The sequence below is a fragment of the Barbus barbus genome (genome assembly GCF_936440315.1).
Source record: "Barbus barbus genome assembly, chromosome: 47".
Taxonomy (NCBI): Eukaryota; Metazoa; Chordata; class Actinopteri; order Cypriniformes; family Cyprinidae; genus Barbus; species Barbus barbus.
In genome coordinates, this window is record NC_136725.1 from 8,934,570 (window position 1) to 8,962,363 (window position 27,794).

Sequence of the window (27,794 nt, forward strand, 5' to 3'; positions counted from 1 at the left end):
GCAACTTATCTGTGTGTCATAAATTGCTCATAAAAATAGGTAGAGATGGTACAAGAATAGAACTGCCATGTAGATACAAGTATACATAGTACAGTAGTAAGTGAGTGTCAATTTAGAAAAAAATAAATCAAAGCTTCATATTATGCGGCCCCTCACTTAATGTGGAAAACTTGATGTGGCCCTCGAGTCAAAAAGTTTGCCCACCCCTGTTCTAAGGCATTTATATATAAAAATACTTAAATGTCCTAATTAAACTATGGCCTAATCCTGGTTTAGGCTAAGTCCTGTCTATGAAACCGAGCCAAAGTGTTTTAAGGCTTAAATATGTTCATATTTAAAGAGCATATGCGTTTCTGTTAAGCCCAAAACAATATTTGAAGTGACATCCAAAAAGTGAGCTTGGTTTAAGTCTTATTTAACATTTTGTAGAAGAATCGCCAAGCATAACATCCACACATTACATAAAATAGTTTATTTCATTTTCTGCACTATTTATAAAAAAAATAACTTTTGAATGTCAGAAGGCCAAACCTTGATAACAGGGAAAGCGGCAACCATTTCTATTCCAGTTTTTATCAAGGGAACACTTCAAAGTTATAAACACATTATAATAAAGCACACGTTATAAAAAAAAACACTTCTTTACATTCAATATAAAAATTATGTAAACCAGTAATGACTGAAAAAAGTAAATACAGTATAAACAGTAAACACATAGTATATACAAAAAATTGGCAGCTATATTCATCATCTTTTAGTGAGCACCATTGTTCATAACAGAACTGCAAAATCAGTTCAGTCTTTTATGAGGATTCAGAACCTGCTGAATTGTCCTCTAAAGTTCAGTCTCCTTGACAGAAGCTCTGTCAAGTTCGTTACAAGCTTCTGTTGAACTGTCTTGTGTTTCAGTGATCACATCTACTGTAGCTACTGAATTTGCTGCATTCTGTGGCGTTTCTTCCACTTTGTATTCTGTGAAATTTGAGTTCCAAAAACCTAGACAGAAAACCAAGAGAAACACAAAATATGAATAGTTTGTAAAGACACAATAGCTTGTAAGTTTGATCTACAATATTAGGTGGCTTAAGCAGTTATACCTTGTCTTCTCCTTTCCTGGGCCTGCTTTTCTTCATGATGACTGGATTTTGATTTGCTGCTTTCCACAGACTGGTCTGATTCTTCATTCTCTGTCATAACAACAGATTAAAATTGAATCCAGAATTAAAACCCAAACTCTAGAATAGAATTGAAACTTGAAGTATAAATATATAAATAATCGTATATTACCTTTTTTCCAGGCTATATGTGCCCTTTGCAGTCTGATCACAAAGAAGATGACTACAATAAGCAAACATATAGCAAGGCATGTGACCAGCAGGATCAGCAGGGGTGATCTTTCGTTTAGATCGTGTTGTTTGCCAAAACCTGCAAATACACAAAGTAATACTGCAATCAGTAATTCCTTTTACATGTTGTTTTGATTTTCATATAGACATTTAATACACAAAGTAATACTGCAATCAGTAATTCCTTTTACATGTTGTTTTGATTTTCATATAGACATTTATGTGAGCGCAAGCTAGAAATTAGCATTGTGTTTTTCACAAGCTTCTCACCTTTTGAGTTGGTGGCATTTTTGGTCAGGAATTCATCAGGTGAGTTTGATTCTGAAGAGTTTATGTTGTGTGCTGAAATGCAAAGACAGATCTGAGGTTAACTTCACTACATAAAATAAGCCAGATTAATCATATTATGCTCAGTATATTATGTTACATATCAAACAATGAAATTTAATAACACTTACTTATTGAGCTTGTGTCTATCGCTGTGGAAATTTCCTCTACTAAAAGGGATCACAAAAGCAAATCGATTAGTCACAGAAAACAAACACTGAAATTGTCTAATAAAAACAATTGCTAACTTTTAGATGAAATGTATTTTGTCATGTTTAATTGCATATTTATACCTTGTATGCTGTTTGAGGTAGTGGCGTCTTTGATGACAGTTGATGACAGTTCCATGTGTGCTGTAATCAGATGGTATATTTGTTAAACAGTTGTTAAGATATCAAATTTAAAAGAACTAAAAAGAAAAGATAAGCAGAATGACCATGTGACTGTGTGCAGTATTCAAAAGCTACCAGTAGATGGAGGCAGAGAGCTATAAAGAGCAAATGTAGTTTCCATTCTGTGGTTTTATGTGAAGCAATTCCACAAAAGGGGGTTCTGCTTTCATTTTTATTTGAGCTATATTTAAAGTATTCTGTCATGCTCAGACTTTTTTGAAATACCTAGTTTATTTAGTGTAACCGGTGCGGGCATTTAGAAACGAAGTGACCTATCCTAATACATGAAATGAAGAGAAACACTCACCTGTACTACTAATGGCAGGAGCAGAAGTGGCTGTGATCATTGTGTCAGTTTTTAGCTCATCTGTTGTACTGGAGTACCTTGTCGTGGAGGCCATAACAGCTATGTGAAAAAAAACAAAAAACATTCAATTACTCAGAAATCCCATGTTTGACTATTTACTTATAAGAATCTGACTTAGTGTTTGATATATTATACATATATAGTGCATCTATTCTGAATGGGGAACACAGCTGTTTTTGTTCCAAGAAATAGTTGACTTCCCTGACATCATGTGATTGACCACTCTAATGAGAACCACACATTCACTTAAATGGGAAACTACCCAATACTCCAAAGTGTAGATACGCTTTCCCTGTGCAGCACAGTCAAACAAAATCCCCAAATCTTTCGGTTCCCTTTTCTGATACTGGCTAATGTCATTTATGGCTAATTGCCACTGTTTTTGGTCACATGCTTGGAACATCAGTGGTGGTGTTGGTGAGATGGACGCCAAATATGAATTCTAGTTAGTGGTCTCTGCTGATCCTGCAATTGATTATATGCAGTTGCCTACTATTTATGTATACTTACTGTGATTTTCAATAGTGACGAAATGTATCAGTTGTTTTGGGAGAGCGCTATGTTTTGCCAGGCACATCACCGTTGCTGTCCTGATATGATTTTTGACTGTTATGACGCTAACTGCAAGTGACCTGTTGGATCTTTCCTCCCGCAAGGTATTGGGTAGAGCTGTTAAGACAAAACAGGGTGTATATATTTATTTATCCATGATTTATTATTCATATAATCTGAGAAACACCCTATTGATAGTACTATTGTTTGCATTTGTCCTTAGCTGACCCCTGTATTTCAGAATATCATGGTTCCTCTATTTTCCCAAGGTATTTGTTTCTTTGTAAGAGAAATGTCAGAAGTCATGGGAATTTGTTTGACAGTATAACTGTTTGCACTGTATGTCTTTCGGTATTTTTTAAATAATTATTTTATGCTCGCCAAGCATTTATCTGATGAAAAATATACCTGACCCCAAACACATACACACACACACACACACACACACATATATATATGTGCCCGCCCCCCTAACTGTCTCAGACACTTCTCGTAACTTACCTTCGATTTCAACCCCACTGATTTGCCATGACAGTTCAGGTGGGTGGCCATTGGCTTCTGCTGAACACTTGATGATTGTTTTATCTTTATACTCAGTCATTTCTATTTTTGGTATTCCTGTGAACCAATCAAAAATAGTTTAATTGCATATTCCATTATTCATCAGCAAATCTTTAATAGTCATATTTTATGCATGTTTTCAGAAAAGATGAGAAATAAAATATTCATACTTACCAAATACTTTTACTTTGAATCTTTTTGAAATGACATTATTGTCATACAGTAGACATTTATAAAACCCTTCGTCTTTTAGCGTAACGTTGGACAGGCGTAATGTATATTCAGAGTTGTTTAAAGTAAAAATACTGCTTCTTGGGTCTCTTAGCGCTGTAGGGGAACATGGAACACATTTTTAGTGTTAATCAGATACAATAAAGAGGAAATGTAAAAGTATTTGAAACATATTCTTCAGTGGTTCTCATACACTATACTGTATTCTCGGCTTCACCTTTTTCGTTGTTAAAGAACAAAAGATGGCCTTGTGGATTTCTCCACTCCATGTGTCCCTTCTCACTGAAGTTTTTTCGAGGACATTTCAGTACCATTGTTTCTCCTTCTACCACTGTAAGGGACTTTGTTGCCAGACATTCTCTTATGCCTGTTCAGAATGAAGAGAAGTCAGTATAATCACGTTTTAACAAAGGTTCTCACATAATTCAACAACCTAAAACATTAATGAATACTAAATGCAGTCAAGTGTAGGCTAGTTGAATGGAAGAACAGTAGGTTGATAGGGGGCAGATAAGACCACAGACACCCTACGCTCTGCTCTGACTCATTTTTCTCTCACCACTTTTACGTGCTTAGGCTGAAACTGAGAGGGGGCTACATTTTGCAATAGAGAAAAAGTGACTGCTGTATAAGTGGTCTTATTTTCTTTTGTGGTTTGATCTTGCAGAGAGAGAAAACTTGCCAGTGACACACTCTCGCACTGGAACAGGAAACAGTGGTGTTGAAACGTTATAACGCTGGGTTAAAAACAACCCAATTTGGGTTATTTTGGCAACCCAGCGCTGGGTCAAAAAGTGACGAACCCAGCGCTGGGCTATTTTAACCCGGCAAGTTAGGTTATATGTTTAACCCAGCATACCGGGTTGCTTTTTTATGGTTTAAATTACTACATTGCTAGGCTAAAATTATTCCAAATCAAGCTAGGCATTAAACCTACAAATCTTGTTCATTTTAAAAATCACACAAAGAATGACTTTCAAAAGGTAAATATTTATTAAAAACAAGGGAAAACAGTCAAAAATGCATGTAAGAAGAAATGCAGAAAAGTATGGCATTAACAGCTACAGAGTTTATAAATGAAGCATTGAACATTTGTTGAATATAACTTCTGATCAAACATGACTTTTTTGGTAAATTTTATATATTGTATAAAAATATACAAAAACACTATTATACAATAATTGTACAATTAGTAAATAGTTAAGTTCTTTACAAACTATTCCAACATAACCTTAAACAAATGAACCACAACATTAACAGTGATATAACATTCAACAGATGCATGTGTGTGAAAGAATTTGAGCGCGTGTATGAATGACAGCGTTTAAACTTCATTTCTACAAAACAACACATTTAACATTTTGTTTTTACAAATTATACACTTACAGTTTGTTTCATAGTCCATGAATACAGATCATGCATCACTGTCAATTTTCATGATCTCTTTAGCATAATTGATGTAGTTATGAAGAAGCCCCATCAGCACAGCATCCAGGGCAGCGTCCTCCTTTAAAACCACTGTTGCATCAGTTTGGGGGAAATGTCATTCTCCTCTTTGACCAGCATTCATCCCAGTCACCGCCTGTTCTCCATCAGTGGCCTAAAAAGAGAAAAACATTTGAAAAAAGAAAACATTTAATTATTAAACTATCCATTTTCAGATAGAGGTGCATCCAGATCAGTAAGGATAGGTAAATTGTCTGTTTTATAATTTAATCTGCTTTGTGTGGATGTTTAATGTCTGTCTACCACAGCGCTCTAGAATGCTATAGTGGCAGCACTAGTGTGAGGGCATGTAACATTGTTTAAATAAGCTTATTTAAATTAATAAGCTAATAAGCTTATTTATTTTAATTAATAAGCTAATTGTTAAATTAGCTTTCAGAAAGCTACTTCTTTACTGAAACATTAAAACAGACATGACATTCACATACCTCACAAATTTCCATGTACGAGAGCTGCTCTTTAAAGGGTTAGTTCACCAAAAAATGAAAATGGTCATAATTTACTCTCACCCATGTTGTTCCAGACCCATACAAACTCTGTTAATTTTTGGAACACAAATAAATATATTTTATATTCTCTTAATTTTTGTCCTCCATTGCAAGTCTGGGAGACCAATATTTTCTTCTGAACAGACATATTCGCTATCATATAATTTAAGGTTTATTTATATATAAATATTGGAATGGATTACTTCAACAATAACTGTATTTATGAATCTTGAAAATACAGATTATCTAGACTCTCAATGGATTAACAAAAAAATATGAAAGAAAATAAAAAATATATTCATTTGTGTTCTAAAGACAGACAAATGTCTTATAGGTTTGGAATGACATGAGGGCAAGTAAATAATTTTTTGTGTGAACTATTCCTTTAAGAAAGGAAGACCAATAATGATGACTCTCCAAATCAGACAACTCCAAAGTTGGTTTGAGTTCTGCAATGAAAAACACAGACATCAATGTTTACATAAAATATGAACACGTAATCAAACTGTTGTTTCATCAAAATGTGAAGTAAACAGGCAAGAGACAACAGAAACATTTATTTTCTAAAAATAACTTGCATTTAATCTCAAAAGTACGGAAGTTCTAAGCGGCCATGCATTATTATAATTTTTCTGTCTTGTTTTGTCGTTATCACGACTTAATTTTCTCGTGATCTCGACATAACGAAAGTTGTTTTGTCGTTATCACGACTTAATTTTCTCTGTGTATTCGGCATGAGAAAATGCTATAGAAGCAGCATTATCGCAGCATCATGGATGATCGTATTCGCTTTTACTTTGATCACTCAAACTGAAATAATAAAAATAAAAATATGCTATAAGTACCATCCCAAATATTGAAGGTGTTGTGTGTGTGACCGACTACATTGATCCGTGATAGAATACTTTTCATGCATATTCATACTCATGAATATGCATGAATATGCATGGGGGAAGTCGTGGCCTAATGGTTAGAGAGTCGGACTCGTAATCGAAAGGTTGCGGGTTCGAGTCCCCGGCCGGCAGGGATTGTAGGTGGGGGGAGTGAATGTACAGCGCTCTCTCCACCCTCAATACCACGACTGAGGTGCCCTTGAGCAAGGCACCGAACCCCCAATTGCTCCCCGGGCGCCGCAGCATGGCTGCCCACTGGTCCGGGTGTGTGTTCCGGGGGTGTGTGTGTGTGTGTGTGCATTTGTTCACTACTCACTGCTGTGTGTGTGCACTTGGATGGGTTAAACGCCAATTTCGCCAGAGCACCAATTTCGAGTATGGGTCACCATACTTGACAATACGTCACGACTTTACTTACTTACTTTTACTTTACCCGGCCGTTTTAGCTCTGTGTCTGTCAGTGATTGACGACTTACACATACTGTAAGTGTTGGACACTTGAGAAGGAGGCTGTTGGGTCTGCAACTGCGACCCTGATTTTCTCACGATAGCTACAATTATGTCGTGAGAAAACGGTTTTTAGGTTGAGATCAACAACTTTCGTTATGTCCTGATAACCACAAAACAAATTTCGTTATGTCGAGATCACGAGAAAATTAAGTCGTGATAAGGACAAAACAACTTTCGTTATGTCGAGATCACGAGAAAATTAAGTCGTGATCACGAGAAAACAAGACAGAAAAATTATAATAATGCATGGCCGCTTAGAACTTCCGTACAAAAGAATGATGCTCTCCTGTTTCTGGCTTTCAACATCTACAGACAAACAAAACAAACATACATTATTTTACCCTTAGTAAAAAAATAAATAATAATAATTGATAACATGGGATTATGAAGTTTACTTGCCTTATCTTTCCCTCTCTTCTGAAGAAGCTGAGAATATCGCGTCCTCACACGAGCAGGCCTCGGTGTCGTTAACTCCCGGCGCGGGCATTAAGACACAAGCTCAATAAATCTGAAATATTACATGAAAAACATTACTTTTAACAATTATCACTTCATCAGCCTCAAAATAATTAAGATATTCTTTATTACATAACGCCGTTTCCTTTAGGGAACTAAGTTACATTCAGTTTAACCGCGAAAATTAAGATAACGTTAATGAATTAACATGTAAATGTGTTAATAACAGTCTATTAACACCTCAAAAGGTGCAGATAATGTAAAATCATATGTAAATATGACATAAGACACTCATGGACGTTATATTTAAAGTAACGTTACCTCTTCAGTTCAGTAAAAAAGGCCGTTAAGACCGTTTCTAAGGCGAAAACCGCGTCCACGTATTTTTCAATATAAGCTCTTTTCGGACTATTTCCGCCTTCCATGAAACCTCAAAATACTCCCGGACACAAACAATGAATTATGACTTTACATTTTTAATCTTTACTTACCATAACGTCTTTCACTCGCGTCTCGCTTCTTTCAGGCGGAGAAAATGGCGGCTTCTCGCGCTCGTGTCGTCCGATGTTGACGTGACCTGAGTGCTCTCTTTCACGTCCGCATTCCGAACCCAGCGCCGCTGGATTATGATCAAGACCAATTTTCAACCCAAAACTGGCTTAAAACAACCCAACGTCCTACCCAGCGGCCTCAACCCAGCGTTTGGGTTGAAAAAATAACCCAGCGAGGTGTACACATATAAAACAGATGTAGATGTTCTAAATCAGGCAACATGGAGGTGTGATTTTTTTAGTCATATGTAAAAATGACCCTAATGCCTTTTGCCTCATGTGAATTTGTATGTGGGAGTTATAGTACAGTAAAGCTCTCACTTGATTTTATTCATTTGATTTGTTTTTTGTCACCTTTGCATTTATTTTCATATATTAATGTAAATTATTTAATATTTTTTTTAAATATGTGCAAAATGTCCACTGCTACTGACAATTATTGAAAATCTTAACATCATCCGCTGTGTTGATACTGTGTGCATCTTTGCAAAAATATTTTCCACGGAAAAAGAAATGGTAACCTAAAAATGGTAATATCTAAATGAACTGGTTTTATTCAAGTCAAAACAGCTATTAAATATCACTGAATCACCCTATATACATTTATTTATATCAACAAAACTACATTTTATAAGTTGTATAAGGTATAAATATGTCTTTGAGAGAACAGCTGCAGGTTACCACTTTAGTTTATGTACAGCGTATAAACCACAGTTATATCATTCAAACAATCCAAAAAGAATAATAAAATTAGTTAAAAAATTTCAAATCATGTAAAAATCTATCATATGCAATCATGCAATAAAGCATTTAATGCACTGACTTACATCTGACACCTTCTCTTACGATGTATCCTACCCAAATATAACTACATACCCATGCAAACTAACCTGAAGGCAACAGGTAAATACGTACACAAATTCAACCACAGTGCTACTTTAAAAGTCAGAGATGTAGCCTAAACAGGTGTAAATAAGAAATAAGTTTGTCTTACCTCCTACGATCAACATCAAAGCGTGAATAACTAAGGCTGTTTTGATCTCCATACTGCACGCTCTTGAATCTGAAGCTCACTTCCTCTGTTTAGTCTCTTTTAAAGAGAGCGGCTTCCATGACATCATAAAATGTCATGGTCTTTTCCCCTCTGCAAACTTATGTGTGAAGTTTCAGGGGCATTTCGGCCGGTCATTGGTTCTCTTTAAGCAAATTTACACTTGCCACCTTTTGACCTATTATGTTCTCATTTATTTAATCAAATGATGTGTCTAATTCAGACTTCAGTTCTGACTGGCATCAGTTTTTCTAAAAAGTCCACTGTATATGAATGCTGTATAATATGTATAGTATATATGCTTTAAAATATAATATAATATATAATTCTTTAAATGATAAGACTATGTTTCTTTCAAAAACTTTAACGTGTAGGCAGTTTCAAAAGTCTACTGAGGTTTCAATGTAATAACTCTCCTCCTACAGTTGATGAATATATAACCTTCCTCCAGTTGTAATGAATCATCCAGTATCTAATTTAACCCTGATAATAAGAACATTTTAAGAATTGTTCTCTTTTTTTAACCAAACAAAGAAACCATTTTATTTACTGATATTATTTTTAGATTTATTTATGCTTAATTAGGCAGATTTCTTCTATAAATCCTGTATTTTGATATTTATGTCAAGAAACAATCGAGATTTTATAGGTTACCATTAACATAACCCTCTAATGGTGTTTTATGGTCAAATAAAAATAGATTTTTAGCATCTCTATACGACAGCACCAAAAGCATCATAACTCAGGCTGGGGATAGATGTAACGGTGTGAAGTAATTTGCTGAAATAAGACCCACACTTCTAATTTATGCAAAAACTTTATTGAAGAACAAAAAATAATCAGTTTTGAATAAAGTAAACCATTTAAAGTGACAAAAATATTATATTCCTTTTAAATTGAGCACAAAAACAATTGCCATCTACCTATTTTTATGTGAATTTTGGAATGCTGTATGGAAATGTCAAGATGCGCAGAAATTCTAAAAATGTGCACAAAAAACGTATGTGCTTATTTGAGGCGGATAGTGTTTTTGTCCAATAAAAAGTTATGCGCATAAACTATGATGGAAACACATTTGACATAAATCCCTTGATGTGCAATAAAAACCTTACATGACTTTGCCTCAATAGAGGATGTGATTGGATAACTGGACTCATTGTACTCATTAAGAGTTGGTTGTAATATTTTTAATGAATTGTTACAACTATCCCCACCCCAAGCAGCCATAACATAGCTAACTGTTTTAGCATGTGGGTTTTAAGTTAGCATGAATGCAAAGTATCAAATTAAACTAGAGAAACAGCTACTTTAAGTCAAAAGATTGTATCTACAACACAATGATTGCTAGGCAAAAAATAATCTTATTGAAAAATATTGGTTTCAATCATTTTTCAGGAAATATTGATTTCCTGAAAATCAGTTTTTTGGTCATAAAATCTACACTGTTGCTCACATTCACATGCCACTTCGTCTGTAACATTAAAAACGTGAATGGAGTGTATGATATTGATGACATGACCACAGCTCTTTTCTGACTTGTCAAACTGACTGTGTTACAACACTCTCCCCTAGTCTATTTTATTATAGTCAGTCGTGGCCTAATGGATAGAGTTGGACTTGTAACCCGAAGGTCGTGGGTTTGAGTCTCAGGTCCGGCAGGGATTGTAGGTGGGGGGCAAGGCACTAAACCCCCAACTGCTCCCCAGGCACCGCAGCAATGGCTACCCACTGCTCCAGGTGTATCTTCACTATACAGTGTGTACACTGGGATTGGTTAAATGCAGAGCACAAATTCCGAGTATGGGTCACCATACTTGGCCACACACCACTTCCCTGTCTTTCTTCTTTCCCTAGTTTTGTCTCTTTCACAAAGGGCCAGTTTGAACAATGCTGTTTTTTTAAGAGTAAAGTATAAATCTGTGATATTTACTGGCTAGGACATGGCATGCCATCAAGGACAACATATGATACAATGTAAGTCCACTGCAGTGAAAGAGATGCTGAAGGCCAACAAGATTGTCATAGTTTACCACAAGTTTCAGTTTGAGATTCTTCACACGAAAAAATATATGGTCAGAACAATGTAAAATCCTGAAAGCCTTGTTTATTAAATGTCAGATGTGGTTGTTTACATTCTGGTTGTTACTACTTAAAATAAAGGATTTGTATATTTGCAGAATCTTACCAGCTTTATTACAAATCAACTCTTTAGCGGAACTGAAGGCATGAGGCGCCATCTAGTGGCTGCGGATTCAAAACAAACATTACTTTAAATATTTAACATATGGTTAAATGTTTTGCCAAATAGTTATTATGAGTATGCGATTGCATAGGCCTACTGTATATATTGTATGCTTTGCATAGGGCACTGGAAACCTTATGAGGAGAAATGCCAGATTGAATAGTAAACGAATAAGACATTTAATAAGAACGCACACAGCCCTAAATAAAAATATTTTAAAAAAGTGGTTTTGTGTTGATACCGCCATTATGTTTAACTAGCGTTACTCGCCACTGTTGTCAAGTTACCATTGCTGTACTGTAGTATATAGGCCCATGAAACAAAATACATGAAACTAAAAAAACTAACGCAAATAAAGCATATTAATGCACTAATCAGGTTTCCCCGTACGACTGAATTAGTGTTATTAGCTTCATCACAAATATTTATCCGAGACTTTTATTTTGACAGGTTTTGCCAACTTGACCTGACCCGGTGATGATTCTTGCGGACATGACGATATTGTACAAACACGTGTGAAAGCTGCTGGAAACTTCTAGCAGAACGCCACTCATTAATAACTCGCCACTTCTGCCAGTAATCCAGAGAGTGTAAACAGTTTTACCCTACAGGACCTGGCAGGATGTCAGTTATAGAGGAGGAACGAGTCCGCGGCGGTGTTTTTAAGGACATTAATGCAGAAGATGAAGATCAGCAACCTACAGTGATCGAGAGTTTATGCATGAACTGTTATGAAAATGTAAATATACAGATTATTATTGTTAAATTAATGCATTCATTATTTTATACTAATACAAATATTTAAATAATGTCAATCTCATGTTTTGTCCAGGGAAGTACACGTCTACTGGTTACAAAGATCCCTTTCTTCAAAGAAATCATCATCAGCTCCTTCACATGTCCTCACTGTAACTGGACCAACACAGAAATCCAGTCTGCTGGACGGATACAAGAGCAGGGTGTGCTGTACACCTTACAAGTGAAGACCAAAGAGGTATGGATCTGTTTTAGATATGACATAACTGATCAGATAATGACTGTTACCTCATTTGAAGTTTCAGGAATTAGAAAATAGATTTTAATTTGTGCAGGACATGAACCGAGAGGTCGTGAAGTCTGACAGCGCATCCACCAGAATACCACAACTTGATTTTGAAATTCCTGCTTTCACACAGAAGGGCTGTAAGTTGTTCCATTGTGACCTCTAACTTAAGTACAAGTCTAAAAATCTATAGAAAGATATTTTGGAAAGTTGCACTTTGATCAGTTATTTTTTCTTCCTTATTGTTTAGCTTTGTCAACAATTGAGGGCCTTCTGGACAGAGCAGTGGCGGGTTTAGAACAAGACCAACCTGTTAGAAAGGTGTGTGTTTTATCTGTGCACCTCAGCGGGTTTCACAAATTTGAGATCGATTGTGTTACAATAGAAACCCATAATTTATGTTGCAAGAGCATACTTTGCATAGGTATATGGGTCAAAAACCAGCCCCATTTTGGTGCCTCCATCAAATTAAATTTACAAAAGTGATTTTAAATACACCGATATCATATTAAATGCAAGTACAGTATCTAAATAAAAGGTTTTATTCAAAAAAAAATTTAATTCTTGCTTACAAATGGGTTAAACAGTGGCTTGAAGGTTAGTGGCAAAGATTGGTAAAGCTTTAAAATGACAATTAATTTGTTTTTGGCAACATTGTGAACTTCGAATCAAATGTTTCTTGTTCTAAATATGCCTGACAATATTTTTTTGGTGTATGAACTATTGTTACATTGACATTTTAGTGGGTGGCATTTGTAAATAATGGTAAAAATGTATGATATGTCATTGTTTTGCTCAGAAACAAAAACCCTTTTCGTCCTTGACCCATATATTATGCAATTGTTTGTGTTATCTACAATGCTGACTTTATCAAAATAATTCCCGAGTCCATAATAGATTTATTAATTTTGTCATTTTCATTAGATGTAAAGGATTTGTTTTGCGAAGAGTTCTGTTTATGTGACTCTGTTCCTTTTCTACATTTCAGACAACGGATCCAGATGTAGCTGAAAAAATAGAGGAATTCATCAAGAGGTTGAAAATACTTAAAGAAGTCGAAGAGGAATTCACATTAGTAAGTCTTGCATATAGTAAACCACAGAAAAAAATCAATGCAACTGACAAAAGATTCAACACTATTGCTTGTTTCTCATCATGAAGTTAGAACTAATGAATACTTCATTTGATTTCTGTTTTCAGATTATCGATGATTCATCAGGGAATAGTTTTATTGAGAACCCATTTGCGCCTCAGAAAGACACGGCTCTCACTGTCACGCATTACAAAAGGACGCCTGAAAACAACGCCAAGCTAGGAATAGAGGTGAGAAGCTGCTACAGCATCTGCTGTTGACTTCAGCTGAGTGTGAAGAACGGTAAGATTTCGGTTTCTTCAACTTTTTTCATCTCTTTTTAAAGACCGAGGAAGAAGACGACGAAGAAAAACCTGGCACTGATCTACACACAATGAGAAATGAGGTATTAGTGTTCAACACAAACTGCCCAGAATGCAACGCCCCGGCCAATACAAACATGAAGCTTGTTCGTATCCTTTAAAGTATGCTCGAAAATTACATACATTTTCAAATTGTGGTAAATTGTTAAAAAAATACTTTGTGAAAATGGCACTGCACAACAATGCTGCTTGGAGAAATGGTACATAAAATCAGTTTAACCATTGTGCATCATAATTTAAAGAAAGTAGTTTATTAGTCCTTTAACCCAATTGCAGAAATTCCACACTTTAAAGAGGTCATTATAATGGCCACTAATTGTGACAGCTGCGGACATCGCACCAATGAGGTGAGGATAATATAATGCAGAATTATACTTTATTTATTCATAAGTTTTTGCCGTTTCCATATCATGTGTTGTTTTTTTACTGGCATCATGAAATAGGTGAAATCAGGAGGAGCCACAGAAGAGCTGGGAACCAGAATAACACTCCACATAACCGACCCGTCAGATATGTCCAGAGACCTGCTGAAGGTGGGTTCATCTAACAACATCTTGAAGATACACTGTGAACATATTTTACATGTAAAAAGTATCGTCATGAATATATGTATGTGTGTTACAGTCAGAGACATGTAGCGTGCTGATTCCAGAGCTGGAGTTTGAGTTAGGGATGGCGGCGCTCGGAGGGAAGTTCACTACGCTGGAAGGACTTCTCAAAGACATCAAAGACCTGGTAGGAATCAAAGCCCTGCTAACAGTGTTTGCTGTTATCAACAAACCGCTCCTTTTATGCTTATTTTATGCATTTATGCTTATTTTAGATTGTTTCGAAAAACCCCTTCATGTGTGGAGACAGCTCTATAGCAGATAGAGCCGAGAAACTGGAGCTCTTTGGGGGAAAGATTGACAAGGTTTGAAATATATTACTTGCATTTCTGTTATTGTTCCTCACTGTTAAATGTTCTGACAGTATTCTCAATATGGTGTCTAAATAGGAGCTTGTTTATAGTCTTTAAAAAATAAATAAATATAGAATTACTGAAAAAAATAAGTATTTAAATAATCAGTAACTATTTACACATATATAGAATTTGTAATTTTTACAAAAATAAAAAGTTAATACGTGTGTGTGTGTGTGTATATATGCACACTTTTTTTCTGGAGTCTTAATGTGTTGTATTTGCAAAATGTTTCTTAGATAATAGCAGGGGAAATGGATGTGCACATTATCCTGGATGATGCTGCTGGAAACAGTTATCTTCAGGTGAGCTAGGAGTTACATTTTCTTTTTTTACTAGATTTGTCTTATTATGACATCAATCATTGTTTTGAATATGTTTGATTTAAAATATTTTATATATGATTTTCTTTTATCTGAAGGCTAACCATTCCACCTTTTTGCAGAATGTTTATGCTCCAGATCCAGATCCAGAAATGAAGATCGAGAAGTACACCAGGACCTTTGAGCAGGATGAAGACTTGGGGCTGAATGACATGAAAACAGAAGGGTACGCAGAGAAATAGGCTTAAAGTCAGAGAAAAATGGAGATTATATGTTATCACATGGCAAATTCTGTCAAAGCCGCTATATAACATTATTTAATTCACTTTTACACTTATTGTAATATCTCATGTAATTACCACTTCTGAAAACCATAATGTCTTTTAAAGGCAGCGTTATGATTTGAAGAGGGGAAAACATTATTTTGGCTTGAATAAGTGCAAGGAGCTGAATTTTCCTTGCTGTCTATAACATAATTTTTTAAGTTATACATGTTGGTCATCTTGGCTATGAAGCCCTTGTGTTAATTACTAGTGTAACAACACAATTGTTACAAAGTTTTTGAAGTACTTAAAACTACAGACACTTAGTAGTCTTAAGCACATTGGATGTGAATTCTGTGGACGCATTATTTATTTTCCATGTAATTGGACTGACTCTTAAAGGCTGTAATATAATAAGAGTTATGTTTGTACAATAAAACAGTAAGGAAAAATAAGTATGGTTCTGATCTATTTATGCTTAACTTCCAGTTCAGTGAAATATCTAATTAAAAATGGCTTCGTCACAGCATCGAAACCAAATGCAATGTTGTACCTAATAATAGATTTTAGGACCATATTGGAACATGCAGTCACTGCTGGTGATGCATTTAGTTTGTGTTTACATTATCTGGCTCTTTAGCATGTATATTGTGTTTATCTAATTAGTCAATTATTCATTCTTTAATGATAATACTGATAAATGGCACCAGAATAGTCTCAGAAGAACAGCAACCAAGCATTTTTTGCATAATTTTTTTTTATGGGTTTTTCAGTTTATTTTTGTTGTCTCCTTTTTGACACACTGACTCATCTGTTCTGCATGTTGGTTATTAACATTTTGTAAATTTAACATTCTGTAAATATTATTAACTCAATGTGTGGCATGGCATGTCATGTGATGTCAACATGGAGGTGGCCATGAGAGCCCCACCACCACGTACAATTGAACTTTTCCATGTTCCAATATTTAGCTCAAACTAGCCCTTTTAATGTTTTTCTATTTTTAAAAAGGAAGCACTATTCATTTTTTAATGTAAAAAATACTGAGTAGTCCTTTAATGTAGCACACGTCTAATTGGAGCTTCTTTTAGACCATTAAAGTCATGCAACTTCGAGAAAAACAATGAATCACGAGTTCTTTGTGCCTTCCACTGGCCCTTAACATTTATTGAAACAACATAATCACTTGAACAGCAGATAAAGGACATGACTTGCATGTAATTTAAAGCAGTGACAAATAAAATGTAACCAACATTGGTCCATGTACGATGAAATACTGATGTTCATTCATCCCACGAATGGAGTTTTTTTTTTTCTTTTTTTTCAGTAAGGATAGTCCACCGGCAGGTTAAATGTCCCATGGCCATTTATAGCCAGTGGTGGTGTAGATCTCTTGTGTGAGGGAGTGCATCTGTTCAAAAGAGCAATAATCAACACCAAAAAAAGAAATCAAAGTTTACAAGATGCAGCTGTCATCTTCTTTATACACAATATAGTGTGAAGTAGGGAACATAACATTACTTGGACTCAAACTAGCCGAGCTGCGTTTGTGTCATTGTCCATGATCGCAAAGCCCCGTTACTTGCTCTTGGCTGGCTTCTCGGTTTTCTTGGGCAGCAGCACTGCCTGGATGTTTGGAAGCACTCCGCCCTGGGCGATGGTAACACCGCCTAAAAGCTTGTTGAGCTCTTCGTCGTTGCGGACAGCCAGTTGCAGGTGACGGGGGATGATTCTCGTTTTCTTGTTGTCTCGGGCCGCGTTCCCTGCCAGCTCGAGGATCTCAGCCGTTAGGTATTCCAGGACAGCGGCCAAATACACGGGGGCTCCTGCGCCTACACGCTCGGCGTAATTTCCCTTGCGTAATAATCTGTGTACACGTCCGACTGGAAACTGAAGTCCAGCTCTGGATGAACGAGACTTGGCCTTCGCGCGGGCCTTCCCCCCGGTCTTACCTCTTCCAGACATGTTTTGACAACAAAGGAACCGTCTGTTTGGCTAGAAAGCGCCCTGTTTAGTGTTGCTAGTCAAACGTACTTTCGTTTATGATGTAAGCAGGGATTGGTATTTATACTCAGACGTGTGCTCTGACTGGTTGGTTTCACTCTAAAGCAAGCAACCAATCGCCGCTCGAGTTTTAGTCCATGACGTTAGAAAGTTATCCTATCAGAACCCACTCTCCGCTCGCTCTAATTTGCATGCCGACTCTATAAATATAGGGCAAAATATGCGCAGCGCGTTCGCATACCATAACGATCCTCAGATGACTGAGCTTTTGTGAAAAAACGACAAAATGCCTGAACCTGCGAAATCAGCACCAGCTCCTAAAAAGGGGTCTAAAAAAGCTGTCACCAAGACCCAGAAGAAAGGGGATAAGAAAAGGCGTAAGACCAGGAAAGAGAGTTACGCCATTTACGTGTACAAAGTACTGAAACAAGTCCATCCGGACACTGGTATTTCCTCAAAGGCGATGGGCATTATGAACTCGTTTGTAAACGACATCTTCGAGCGTATTGCCGGAGAAGCGTCGCGCCTGGCGCATTACAACAAGCGCTCCACTATCACATCCCGGGAGATCCAGACGGCCGTGCGCCTGCTCCTGCCGGGAGAACTGGCCAAACACGCCGTGTCCGAGGGCACTAAGGCCGTGACTAAATACACCAGCTCCAAGTGAAAGTGAACACACAAGATGGACTGGACTCTATCCCCAATGATGGAAGACGAAAGCCACCCACTGTTGTTTGATATCCGCATGAGGGACCTCTGGTACATCTTGAGTGAAGGCAGCTCTGGAGGAGCACAAACACGGTGCTTTCCATCTGTAACACCAACATTCACCTGAGGCTGTTCCTGTTTGATCGTATTTGCACGTGTGAACACTTGTACTGTACTACTATGGCATATGGTCGTCATTTGTTAACTCGTGTTACCGGAGGAAAACACTGTGGCTTTGGTTTTTATTGATTTCTTGTTGACAACAATTGCCGTACTGTAGTCATACTGAGAAAAAAGAAGTCTTATGCCTGAATGTTTCTTCATAACTACCCTGTCATTTACCACAAATAAATACATTGGTTAATGGTAACTACAAACAGATTTGCGAGTATTCCTGTCTTGTAATGTGTAGCTTATTACTATGGCATAAACGAAACACTGGTGCAATAAAGCCGAATATTTAGTACGAAAAAGACGCTTTTATTACAGTACTATTTTTTCGAAGTATGTAAAATGCGTTTTTAAACAACGTTGCCGTATCTACGAAAGTTTACAAACGCGCTAATAGACGCTTGGCTTGCCTGCAGAAGTCGCCGGAGGAGGTAACCATAGCAACAGGAAGGAAGGATGCTCGAGGATTCATGAACAAAATAAGCACTGTCATTATTTATGACTTTATTATAGATTTACCATCAAACATAAAAGAAAAAAAGATAGTGTTCCGTTCTAAACGTCTTTATTACACCTGATAACTGAGGCAGCAAAACACCTGGATTTGTCAGGTAATTCACATAGCCTACTGTAGGAAATGGATATTTTAAATGCGAATTTATGAAATAAAAATATGAATATATGTATAAAAATAAATATATAAGACTATAAAGAGTATAGCAATTGAAATATTCTCTGCCATAACAACAAAGCTTAATGCTGCTCTGATCCTGAATTAGGGACTCAGGTGATATATTTTATGCAGCATTGCATTTTTACAAACAAGTTTATAGTGGCACAGAGCCACTTCAGAGCAGCTTTAACTCAGCCGTGTAAAGATGACTTAAAAGTACTAATGTGCAAATCTCAGGTTACAATGAAATCAGGACATTTACAATTTGTTCCCTGTGATTTCATCCAGCTTGTGTTACTGGGACATATAATGGAGGGAGAAGATTTGATCATGATGCCCCTGAAGGCAGAGAGAATGCTGAGAGTAATCCACATGATCATGTTTTGACATTTGGCCTTGAATAAATGGCACACATCAAGTAACCAAGTATACACAATGGGTAAATTACTTGAGGAATATAGTTACCTATGCATATCTTCATGATATTGTTTTGCAAATGATAATTCAGTGAATCTGAATAGATGACTGAATAGATCCTGCAGATATACAATATGTATCACAATACTTTATATATTGCATTAGGGCCCAGGTTGGCTGGTCCAGAAGATTAAAAATAAAACCATGTGACTGAGGAGCCAGATAGCCAGACGGACGGTGTCTTAGAAGATCATGTACTACATTGTCCCTTTCTCGTGTAGTTTTAAGAGGGGCTGTCTTTGTTGAAATAACACTCTGACGATGACAGGCTTTGTCTGAAAGGGTGTGATATCTATTTCTACAAAACGATGAGGTGACGCGACCTTTTCTCACGAAGACGGCATACCTGAAACCACATACACTAAAAGAGGATATTGAGAGAGTGTGTGCGTATTTTATGAAAAATATGAATATTTAGACAGCTTATACCACTGTTATTGTTGGTTTAAGGAAAGTATTATGATGATCTTCGTTACACTCAATTTATAAAATATAATAGTTCAGAATTCTGATATTACAGGAGAGGTTATTTAATTTTTGGATTGGATTTTATTGTCCTTTTGTGAAAATAAGATGATTGTGCATATATCCTACAATTATCCTCAATCAATTATTATATTTTTTCTATAATAAAATTTTTATAATTGTATTAATTTTATATTATTTCATTTTATTCAACAAGTGAAGCAACATCGACTATAAGTCTTAAAATAGACTATTATTATGTTATTGTGACAATTAGAAAAGACCATGTGTTTCATTAGCATCCTGTTTTATAACTTGACCACCTTTTGTCTTCAAGTGGACATATTTGTTGCATAATGCTTTGTTATAATAGCACAGTTAAGTGCAGCCTGATACACAGTGATATAATGCATTTATAGAATATACCATGCAAAAGCCAAGTTCGTGCTACATGAGCATCGAGATGCTCCTAGTATTCCAGACATGTTACCTGATACTGATATTCTTAAAGCTCCTCGTGTTCCTCCTCTGGCGTCCCTTATTTCTCATAACCCCTGTTGTGTTTCTGGTGCCCTCCCTCACACCTATAGATAGAAAGGGGCCAGTATAAATAGCTATATCGTCATAAACACAGAGAAAGAGACGACGAAAGAGAGAAGGTGAACAAGGTAATTTGTACAGCTTTATTATGGTCTAAATATATTAGTAATACTAGATGACTGATTTATTATATTTTGTTTGTTTATTTGTGTGTGGTCTTTATTTTGAAATTGTCAATTTGTGTTTACATATTTATTATTTGTGGGGGTTTTATTTAAAAAAAAAACTTGTAATTGTTATTTGTGCTTTATCTTTTTTTAATTAAAATAAATATTTGTATTATTTGTTTATAAAAAAAAAATTCTATCTATCCATCTGTCTATCTGTCTGTCTGTATCTGTGTATATGTATATCTATCTGTGTAGGTCCGTCTTTCCATCCGTCTTTCTGTCCGTCCGTCTATCTGTCTGTATATGTGTATCTATCTGTCTATCTGTGTAGGTGTATATCTGTCTGTCTGTCTGTCTGTATATGTGTATCTATCTGTCTATCTGTGTAGGTGTATATCTGTCTGTCTGTCTGTCTGTATATGTGTATCTATCTGTCTATCTGTGTAGGTGTATATCTGTCTGTCTGTATATGTGTATCTATCTGTCTGTCTGTGTAGGTGTATATCTGTCTGTCTGTCTGTCTGTATATGTGTATCTATCTGTCTATCTGTGTAGGTGTATATCTGTCTGTCTGTATATGTGTATCTATCTGTCTGTCTGTGTAGGTGTATATCTGTCTGTCTGTCCGTCTGTCTGTATCTGTGTATATGTATATCTATCTGTGTAGGTCCGTCTTTCCATCCGTCTGTCCATCTTTCCGTCCGTCCGTCTGCCTGTCTGTATCTGTGTATCTATCTGTCTATCTGTGAAGGTGTATATCTGTCTGTCTGTCCGTCTGTCTGTATCTGTGTATATGTATATCTATCTTTGTAGGTCCGTCTTTCCGTCCGTCTGTCTATCTGTCTGTCTGTATGTATGTATCTGTGTATATGTATATCTATCTGTCTGTCTGTATGTATGTATCTGTGTATATGTATATCTGTCTGTCTGTCTGTCTATCTGTGTAAATGTCTGTCTATCTATGTATCTATCTGTCTGTCTGTCTGTCCATCCACCCGTCTTTCCGTCGTTCTATAGTTTAATCTATCATCACAAAATGAATTGTATTATTTGTAATATACACTTTAATATGTTTTTTTACATTTAAAACAGGAGTCAGATGTTCTTTGTTGGTGCTCTCCTTCATCAAAAGCCAAAACCGTGAGGCCAGTGAAATCAGGCTCATTTGAATTGGGACATTCAGCGCCTGTTGGTGACACCTGAACACAGAACAGAAAACTTGTTGCGTGATTTGAGAGTAAGTAGGTGTTTTGCTTTCAAAAATCTGTTTTTGAGTGAATCGAGGTCAAGGTGATAATGTGATGTGTGGGATTTTCCCTGCAGCCAGAGCATCATGTGGCCGGCCCTCCTAGTGTGTCAGCTCGTCCTGATTCTCCAGTCGGAGGCTCAGAGTCCCTGCCTCACCCACCCAACATTCAGAGACCCAGGTCAGTCAAAGCATACATGTATCCTCTCCTCTTCTCCTCTTGCTCTTTATACATCCTTAATTCTCTCGTCACTATCTCACCTTTCATTTCCATTGGAACCACAAAGGAACCCAGGACTACCCAGCAATTTGAGGAGTGTGTTTTCTTAAAGACACAGTATTATTTTAATGATGTGTCCTTCTTGTATGGTTCATGTGGTTTTAAATGTCCTGGCAGCATAAAGAGCATCATATATTTCCATACCAAAGATGTGCAAACAATAAACATCATAAGAGGCTACTGTGACAACTGTTATCTTTTTTATTTTACAGACAACTCGGATATCACGGTTGTGTGTGGCACAAACAGGATGGATTTGCAGATTTTGCTGTGCCCCATGTACTTCTATGGATACAATGAATCCATGGTGGCTCTTAATGGTCAGTTCGGCAAACCGGAGTGCAGAGGAACCGCTGACTGGACCGTCAACCCACCTGTAATGAAATTCCAGTTCTACATCACTGAACCGTACATTTCCATCTGCTCCAATAAGCTGACGGTACGAGACATTTTTCAGCAGATATAATAAAAATAATAATTGCTGTAATAATACAAAATAAATGTGTATCTATCTATCTATCTATCTATCTATCTATCTATCTATCTATCTATCTATCTATCTATCTAAAGATATAAGAAAGATCATATAAGATCATATAGACTATTTATATAAAGACTGTATGTAGACTGTTTAACAGCTTGTTAAAATAATGCATATTTGATTAAATTTATTGTTTAAAATTCATATATTTAGTAAATGTATATTATTTTTTAATTAAATCTGGAAAATATTTAATTATTTTGAATAGTCTGACCTGTAAAGAACTTTGAGTTCTGACGTCTGTAACAATAAACATTTTGGATTATCCAAAATTACCTCACAATATATGCATTTCATTCATATTCAGTGTATCCTAATGTTCAGGTGTCACTGTTCAACTAATTCATCTCAACAGATAACTCAGGAGATCGGATCTGGGCTGTTCTCTGACTTCTCTAGCGTGCAGTCTGTGAACATCTCTGGGGCGGTCAATACTCAGGACCCGAATGCTGGAACCATCACCTATCGGCAGGAGATGAAATATCTCTTTTCCTGTAGATACCCACTGCAGTACTTGGTCAACAACACAGAGATGAGTGTGTGAGTGGAGTGAACATGTACAGTGAGCTCCAACGGTCTGAGACCACACTGAGCTTCAAAGTTTTAAGAAATTAAAGACACTTGATGCCATAAAATGAGGAAGAAATGTTAACATTTAGGTCACTAATCAAATAAGTAACTTTGTGATCATGTGAATGTTGTACAGAAGGCCAGATTGTCATCAACCTTGCACAAAAATACAAATTTGATGAATTTGTAATGAATTTGAATTTGTAAAATGTTTTAGAAAAATAAACATGTTTTCAGTGATCTCAGACTTCTGGCCTTCACTAAATGTCTTAATTTCCTGAAATGTGTTAATTGTAAAAGATTTAATGAGTTAAGCCATTTACAATCAAACCACCGTTGTTCTGCAGATCTGGAGTGAGTTTGGCAATTAAGGACAATAACGGTAGTTTCATCAGCACTCTAAGCATGGTTCTTTTTGAGGTATTATATGTTTCTTTGGCTTAATTTAGCCTTGACATGTAACAACACATTACTGACTATAACATTCAAGAGTTATTGGAACTGGCCAGTTGCATATGTTCATAACTGTCTTTCTGCACCGACTCAAAGGACTACACATATACAACTCGTCTTTTCATACCTCCAACGGGTCTCATGCTGAAAACCAGGGTTTTTGTGGAAGTCCGAGCCACTAATCTCACAGAGAGGTATTTTGCTCAGTTTGAGATTATTATGAATTGTTATCCGTCATAAGGAGGCCTATGATATATATGGATGCCACCTATAAAAATGATGAATTTTAGTGACATTCATTGTGATGTAATCCAGAATGAAAATCTTTTATGTAACCAATTGATCTTTTTATATTATCATTATGATATTAATATATTTTTTGAAGTTGATTGAAGACACTTTTTTAAATATATGTATTTTTTTCCCCCATAAAGGTTCAATGTTCTGTTGGATCGATGCTATACAACCACTAGTCCTTACCCAGGAAACAGCACATCATTCGACCTGTTTGTTGGGTAAGTGTGAAGACTTAAATCTTTGTTACATGTTAAATAATGTTCAGCAATCTAATTTAACGCTAAATTGAGTGACTATGCTTTGGGAATGCATTACATAAAGATGAAATGACATGAATTTGTGTATTTTAAAAAATAAAGAAGAACTAGGGAGAATCTGTAAATTATTAATAATTTGCTGCCACTGTGTGAAAGATATGTATAATAAAAAATGCAATAAATTTGTGTAGAAACAATAATTACTGTAGTCTGACAAGTACTCTATAATACAGTTACAAGTACTTAATTTTTGGGTAACACTATTTTGCTGTGTCCCTGTTACACATTACATGTACTTACTAATATAATAACAATAAATTATGCATAATTACATGCAAGTAACCCTAAGCCAAACCCTAATCCTAACCATATAGTAAGTACATGTCGTTAATATTATTCAGTACTTGTATAATTACACTGTAACAAGGACACCTTAAAATAAAGTGTAACCAATTTTGTGATCTGATTACGTAATACAGATTAATCTGTTACTACCCAGCACTGATTATATCATCCTCTGTCATTCTCAGATGCAACCTTGATCTACAAACCATAATGGGTGTGAATGGAGAACAGCAGGTGGCACGCTTCTCGTTCGAGACTTTTCGCTTTGTGGAGCATAGAAACAGGACAGTGTCAACCTTTTATCTGCACTGCGCCACCAGGCTCTGCGAGAGCTCTTTCTGTAGATCCTTACGGCAGGTATGAACACTATGACAACATGTACCATGGCTAGCAAAAACCTTAATATGTAATTCACAAGAGGGCTTCATAAACCATCATCTAATTGAAGTGTATTCAAATGCATCTTATGATACATGCATCAGAACTGCACAACTGCCGGAAGGAAGCGGAGGGCCGTCCAGTCAGGTCAGGGAACCTCAGTGAGTGACGTTGCCACGGTGAGCTCTGGGGCAATAGTCACCAAAGTGAATGGTAAGAGCAGTCAGCTGTTTGAGAGATATGGTTCAAATATGCATGAAGCAGAGTTTCTGCAAGTCTTAAACTTAAATTTTATAAAAGTCATGGCATTAAATGCTGCATGCACTGCAAAAAAAAAAAAAAAAACTTCCCCAGTATTTTGTTTTCCAATACAAATATCTAAACATCTAAACACATCAAGATTCATTTACTTGAGGTGCAAAGTGAACACATGAAGTCTTGTTTTCTGAGAAAATTAACAAAAGTTTGTGCTTAAAACTAGAACAAATATTGAATTAAATTAAAACGTATGTTTTAATGAATTTTCTCAAAAAGCAAGAATTTTATGTATTTTTTCTTCTCAGGTAAATCATTTTTAAACATTTGCACTGGAGTTTTTTTTTTTTTTTTTTTTTTGCAGCGTGATCATAAGGTGCAGTAATTTATTTCCATATTCTAGTGATTGGGAGCAAAAATATTCTAACATTTTTATTATTTAATTTTGTAAATTTAATTAATGTTGAAAGCTTTATGAAGTCTGAAGCACTGCTAATGCAATTCATTTACATTAGAGACCATATGGACCTATTTTGTAAATTTTTTATTCTTTAAAGTTTATTTTTGCTTAGTTTTAAAAAGGCTTTAAAAGGTCTTAAATTTACCTTAAAACCTGCAGAACCCCTGATGAATAAATATACTACTATCTACTGTCATTTGGATGTGTTTTATACATTTTAACTTTTATTAAAATGACACATTTGAACATTTGAATTTTTTTTCTAATCCTTCTAGAACCATTTGGACCTGTTGCTACAGGTATGCACTCGTTTTCTCTCCTTTAAATTTGAATAACAGATCTCTTAAACCTTTTGTCAGCTGTGATTTTTTTTTTTTTTTTTAATGGGTCAATTTGGTGTGTTTGTGTAGTGTCTAAGCCTCTAAAGCAAGACGAGGCAGTGGTGGGCATCTCTGTGGCAGCGGGGGTATTCGGAGGCCTGTGCGTCATCGTGCTAGCTATGCTCATCTACAAGCTCCGTAGGGACAAGTTGAATGCAGACAAATCAAGCCTTTTCCACTGACAGCACTCAGAGATTCCAGAGATGCTCATCACTGTGAAAGCTGTTCTCAGACACTGTAAAAAGGGCTTCTGCGTCTAGTCCTGTAGTTTGGTTGAGCTCAAGGTTTAGAGGACAGGAATGGGATGACGAGTAGATGATGCCATGAGGAAGAACAAAATGTCATGAAACCACTATTATTAATAGATGTGTGCCTTACAGTAAAACAGTCTACTGAATGGATTAGATTCGTCAATTTTTTTGCATTTATATATCTGCATATCTATATATTTATATATTTTTGGGTTTTCTCTAAGAGGGCATTCTTGTAAAAAAAGATTTTTGTTAATGTTATTGTAATTTTATGAATAAAGCAAACCTAGGAAATATTTATGGTTGTAAACACTAGCCTTCACCTTCTCAGATGCAGTAACAAAATTATGTATAATTTTGTAACAAAATTATAGGAATCTAGAAACTACCTATTTGTGGCTTTTCCTTCACTTAATTATATTAAGAAAAGGCATTTATATAATTGCATTAAATCTAGAAATTATATTAACTACAGTGTTACATTCCCCTCTATAGTCTAGGGGTTTCAGAGCGGAAATAAAGTCAAACGATGTGATTAAATAAGTGAACACTGAGAAGTCTCCTTTTCCTCTATCCCAGCTCTTATCACTTTCACCATTAACACTTCCAATAAAGGTTCACACGAAACCCTCTATTAAACATCATGATACAAATAATATCAAATGTCGGAAATATACTTAATTGTTTTATTAAGAGCTTAACCAAAAATAAAATATACAATATCAGAGTAGTTAACTTAACCAAGTCGTCAGGAGAGATCAAATGCCAAAATAAATAAAACAGTCTTTCTGAAGGTTATAACAAAACTTCCCTAGCAAAAGAAAACAAAATAAAAGACAATCTTACCTCTCTCCCTGACTAAAGAAAAACAGAAAAGTTTAGAGGAGGTTAAACCCAAATAAATCAGCGCCCAACTCCCTACATGGTTTCACAAAACTAGACTCACAGAGTCTCAACTGTAACTTTGTAACCACACTAAGTTTACAGATCACAGATTGCTCAAGAGCAACTAAACATCTCTGGGATAGCGGATAAGGGACTCCTCCCGAGCGGTGTCTCTCTGCTCCTTTATATCCGTTGCACACAGTGTAACAGGGAAACCACGCTGCCGCTAATAGCAATCAGCTGCGGATGATTTGGACCGCTGCTTGGCAGATAGAGAGAAAAACACGTGACCATCTCCCAACATACACAACATTTACGTCATGGGACGTAACAACAGGAAAAAAAACACTGCTAACCAGCATCAAGGTTAATTTAAAAAAATGCAATGCGCAAACCAATTTTAAAAAAGGGACTTTATTAACAGTTTAGAAACAATCTTCTCCCTTTTCCACATTTTTCTCTCCACACAGA

At 36.0% G+C, this 27,794-nt stretch overlaps 5 protein-coding genes across 5 annotated transcripts; 3 read left to right on the forward strand and 2 right to left on the reverse strand.

Annotated features, from left to right (window-relative positions):
• Positions 1-453: 453 nt before the first annotated feature.
• On the reverse strand, positions 454-9,239 carry LOC306865338 (cytotoxic and regulatory T-cell molecule-like). The gene is made up of 12 exons (XM_079409880.1): positions 9,175-9,239; positions 3,994-4,143; positions 3,720-3,872; positions 3,486-3,602; positions 2,943-3,101; positions 2,373-2,471; positions 1,967-2,026; positions 1,805-1,843; positions 1,617-1,688; positions 1,288-1,425; positions 1,098-1,187; positions 454-996 (listed from the first exon to the last, which is right to left on the reverse strand). The coding sequence occupies exons 1-12, from the start codon at positions 9,224-9,226 to the stop codon at positions 836-838; spliced, it is 1,290 nt and encodes a 429-aa protein (XP_079266006.1). The 5' UTR covers positions 9,227-9,239; the 3' UTR covers positions 454-835.
• Positions 9,240-11,952: 2,713 nt separating this feature from the next.
• Positions 11,953-26,991, forward strand: LOC306866070 (zinc finger protein ZPR1-like). The gene is made up of 18 exons (XM_079411065.1): positions 11,953-12,212; positions 12,306-12,467; positions 12,565-12,655; positions 12,766-12,836; positions 13,504-13,590; positions 13,716-13,838; positions 13,934-14,060; positions 14,247-14,317; positions 14,414-14,503; positions 14,595-14,705; positions 14,794-14,883; positions 15,171-15,236; positions 15,377-15,480; positions 24,250-24,330; positions 24,900-25,071; positions 25,197-25,305; positions 26,083-26,106; positions 26,218-26,991. The coding sequence occupies exons 1-18, from the start codon at positions 12,096-12,098 to the stop codon at positions 26,367-26,369; spliced, it is 1,848 nt and encodes a 615-aa protein (XP_079267191.1). The 5' UTR covers positions 11,953-12,095; the 3' UTR covers positions 26,370-26,991.
• LOC306866072 (histone H2A-like) lies at positions 17,096-17,482 on the reverse strand (the record flags this gene model as incomplete). The annotated part of the gene is made up of 1 exon (XM_079411067.1): positions 17,096-17,482. The coding sequence occupies one exon, from the start codon at positions 17,480-17,482 to the stop codon at positions 17,096-17,098; it is 387 nt and encodes a 128-aa protein (XP_079267193.1).
• Positions 17,545-18,917, forward strand: LOC306866073 (histone H2B 3). The gene has a single exon (XM_079411068.1). It carries the CDS (start codon positions 17,808-17,810, stop codon positions 18,186-18,188), a length of 381 nt encoding a protein of 126 aa, XP_079267194.1. The 5' UTR covers positions 17,545-17,807; the 3' UTR covers positions 18,189-18,917.
• On the forward strand, positions 21,818-23,606 carry LOC306866071 (zona pellucida-like domain-containing protein 1). Its single transcript, XM_079411066.1, has 4 exons — positions 21,818-21,962; positions 22,049-22,152; positions 22,464-22,690; positions 23,148-23,606. Exons 2-4 carry the CDS (start codon positions 22,059-22,061, stop codon positions 23,334-23,336), a joined length of 510 nt encoding a protein of 169 aa, XP_079267192.1. The 5' UTR covers positions 21,818-21,962; positions 22,049-22,058; the 3' UTR covers positions 23,337-23,606.
• Positions 26,992-27,794: the final 803 nt, after the last annotated feature.

Coding starts and splice junctions, on each gene's coding strand:
- LOC306866071 (XM_079411066.1), top strand. CDS start 22,059: ATGTGGCCGGCCCTCCTAGTGTGTCAGCTCGTCCTGATTCTCCAGTCG. Junction 22,153..22,463: donor CCCAACATTCAGAGACCCAG/GTCAGTCAAAGC, acceptor TTTATTTTACAG/ACAACTCGGATATCACGGTT. Junction 22,691..23,147: donor TCTGCTCCAATAAGCTGACG/GTACGAGACATT, acceptor TCATCTCAACAG/ATAACTCAGGAGATCGGATC.
- LOC306866070 (XM_079411065.1), top strand. CDS start 12,096: ATGTCAGTTATAGAGGAGGAACGAGTCCGCGGCGGTGTTTTTAAGGAC. Junction 14,061..14,246: donor TACAAACATGAAGCTTGTTC/GTATCCTTTAAA, acceptor ACCCAATTGCAG/AAATTCCACACTTTAAAGAG. Junction 24,331..24,899: donor TCATTCGACCTGTTTGTTGG/GTAAGTGTGAAG, acceptor TGTCATTCTCAG/ATGCAACCTTGATCTACAAA.
- LOC306865338 (XM_079409880.1), bottom strand. CDS start 9,226: ATGGAGATCAAAACAGCCTTAGTTATTCACGCTTTGATGTTGATCGTA. Junction 2,027..2,372: donor TCCTGCCATTAGTAGTACAG/GTGAGTGTTTCT, acceptor ATCTGATTACAG/CACACATGGAACTGTCATCA. Junction 1,426..1,616: donor AAATGCCACCAACTCAAAAG/GTGAGAAGCTTG, acceptor GTGTATTTGCAG/GTTTTGGCAAACAACACGAT.
- LOC306866073 (XM_079411068.1), top strand. CDS start 17,808: ATGCCTGAACCTGCGAAATCAGCACCAGCTCCTAAAAAGGGGTCTAAA.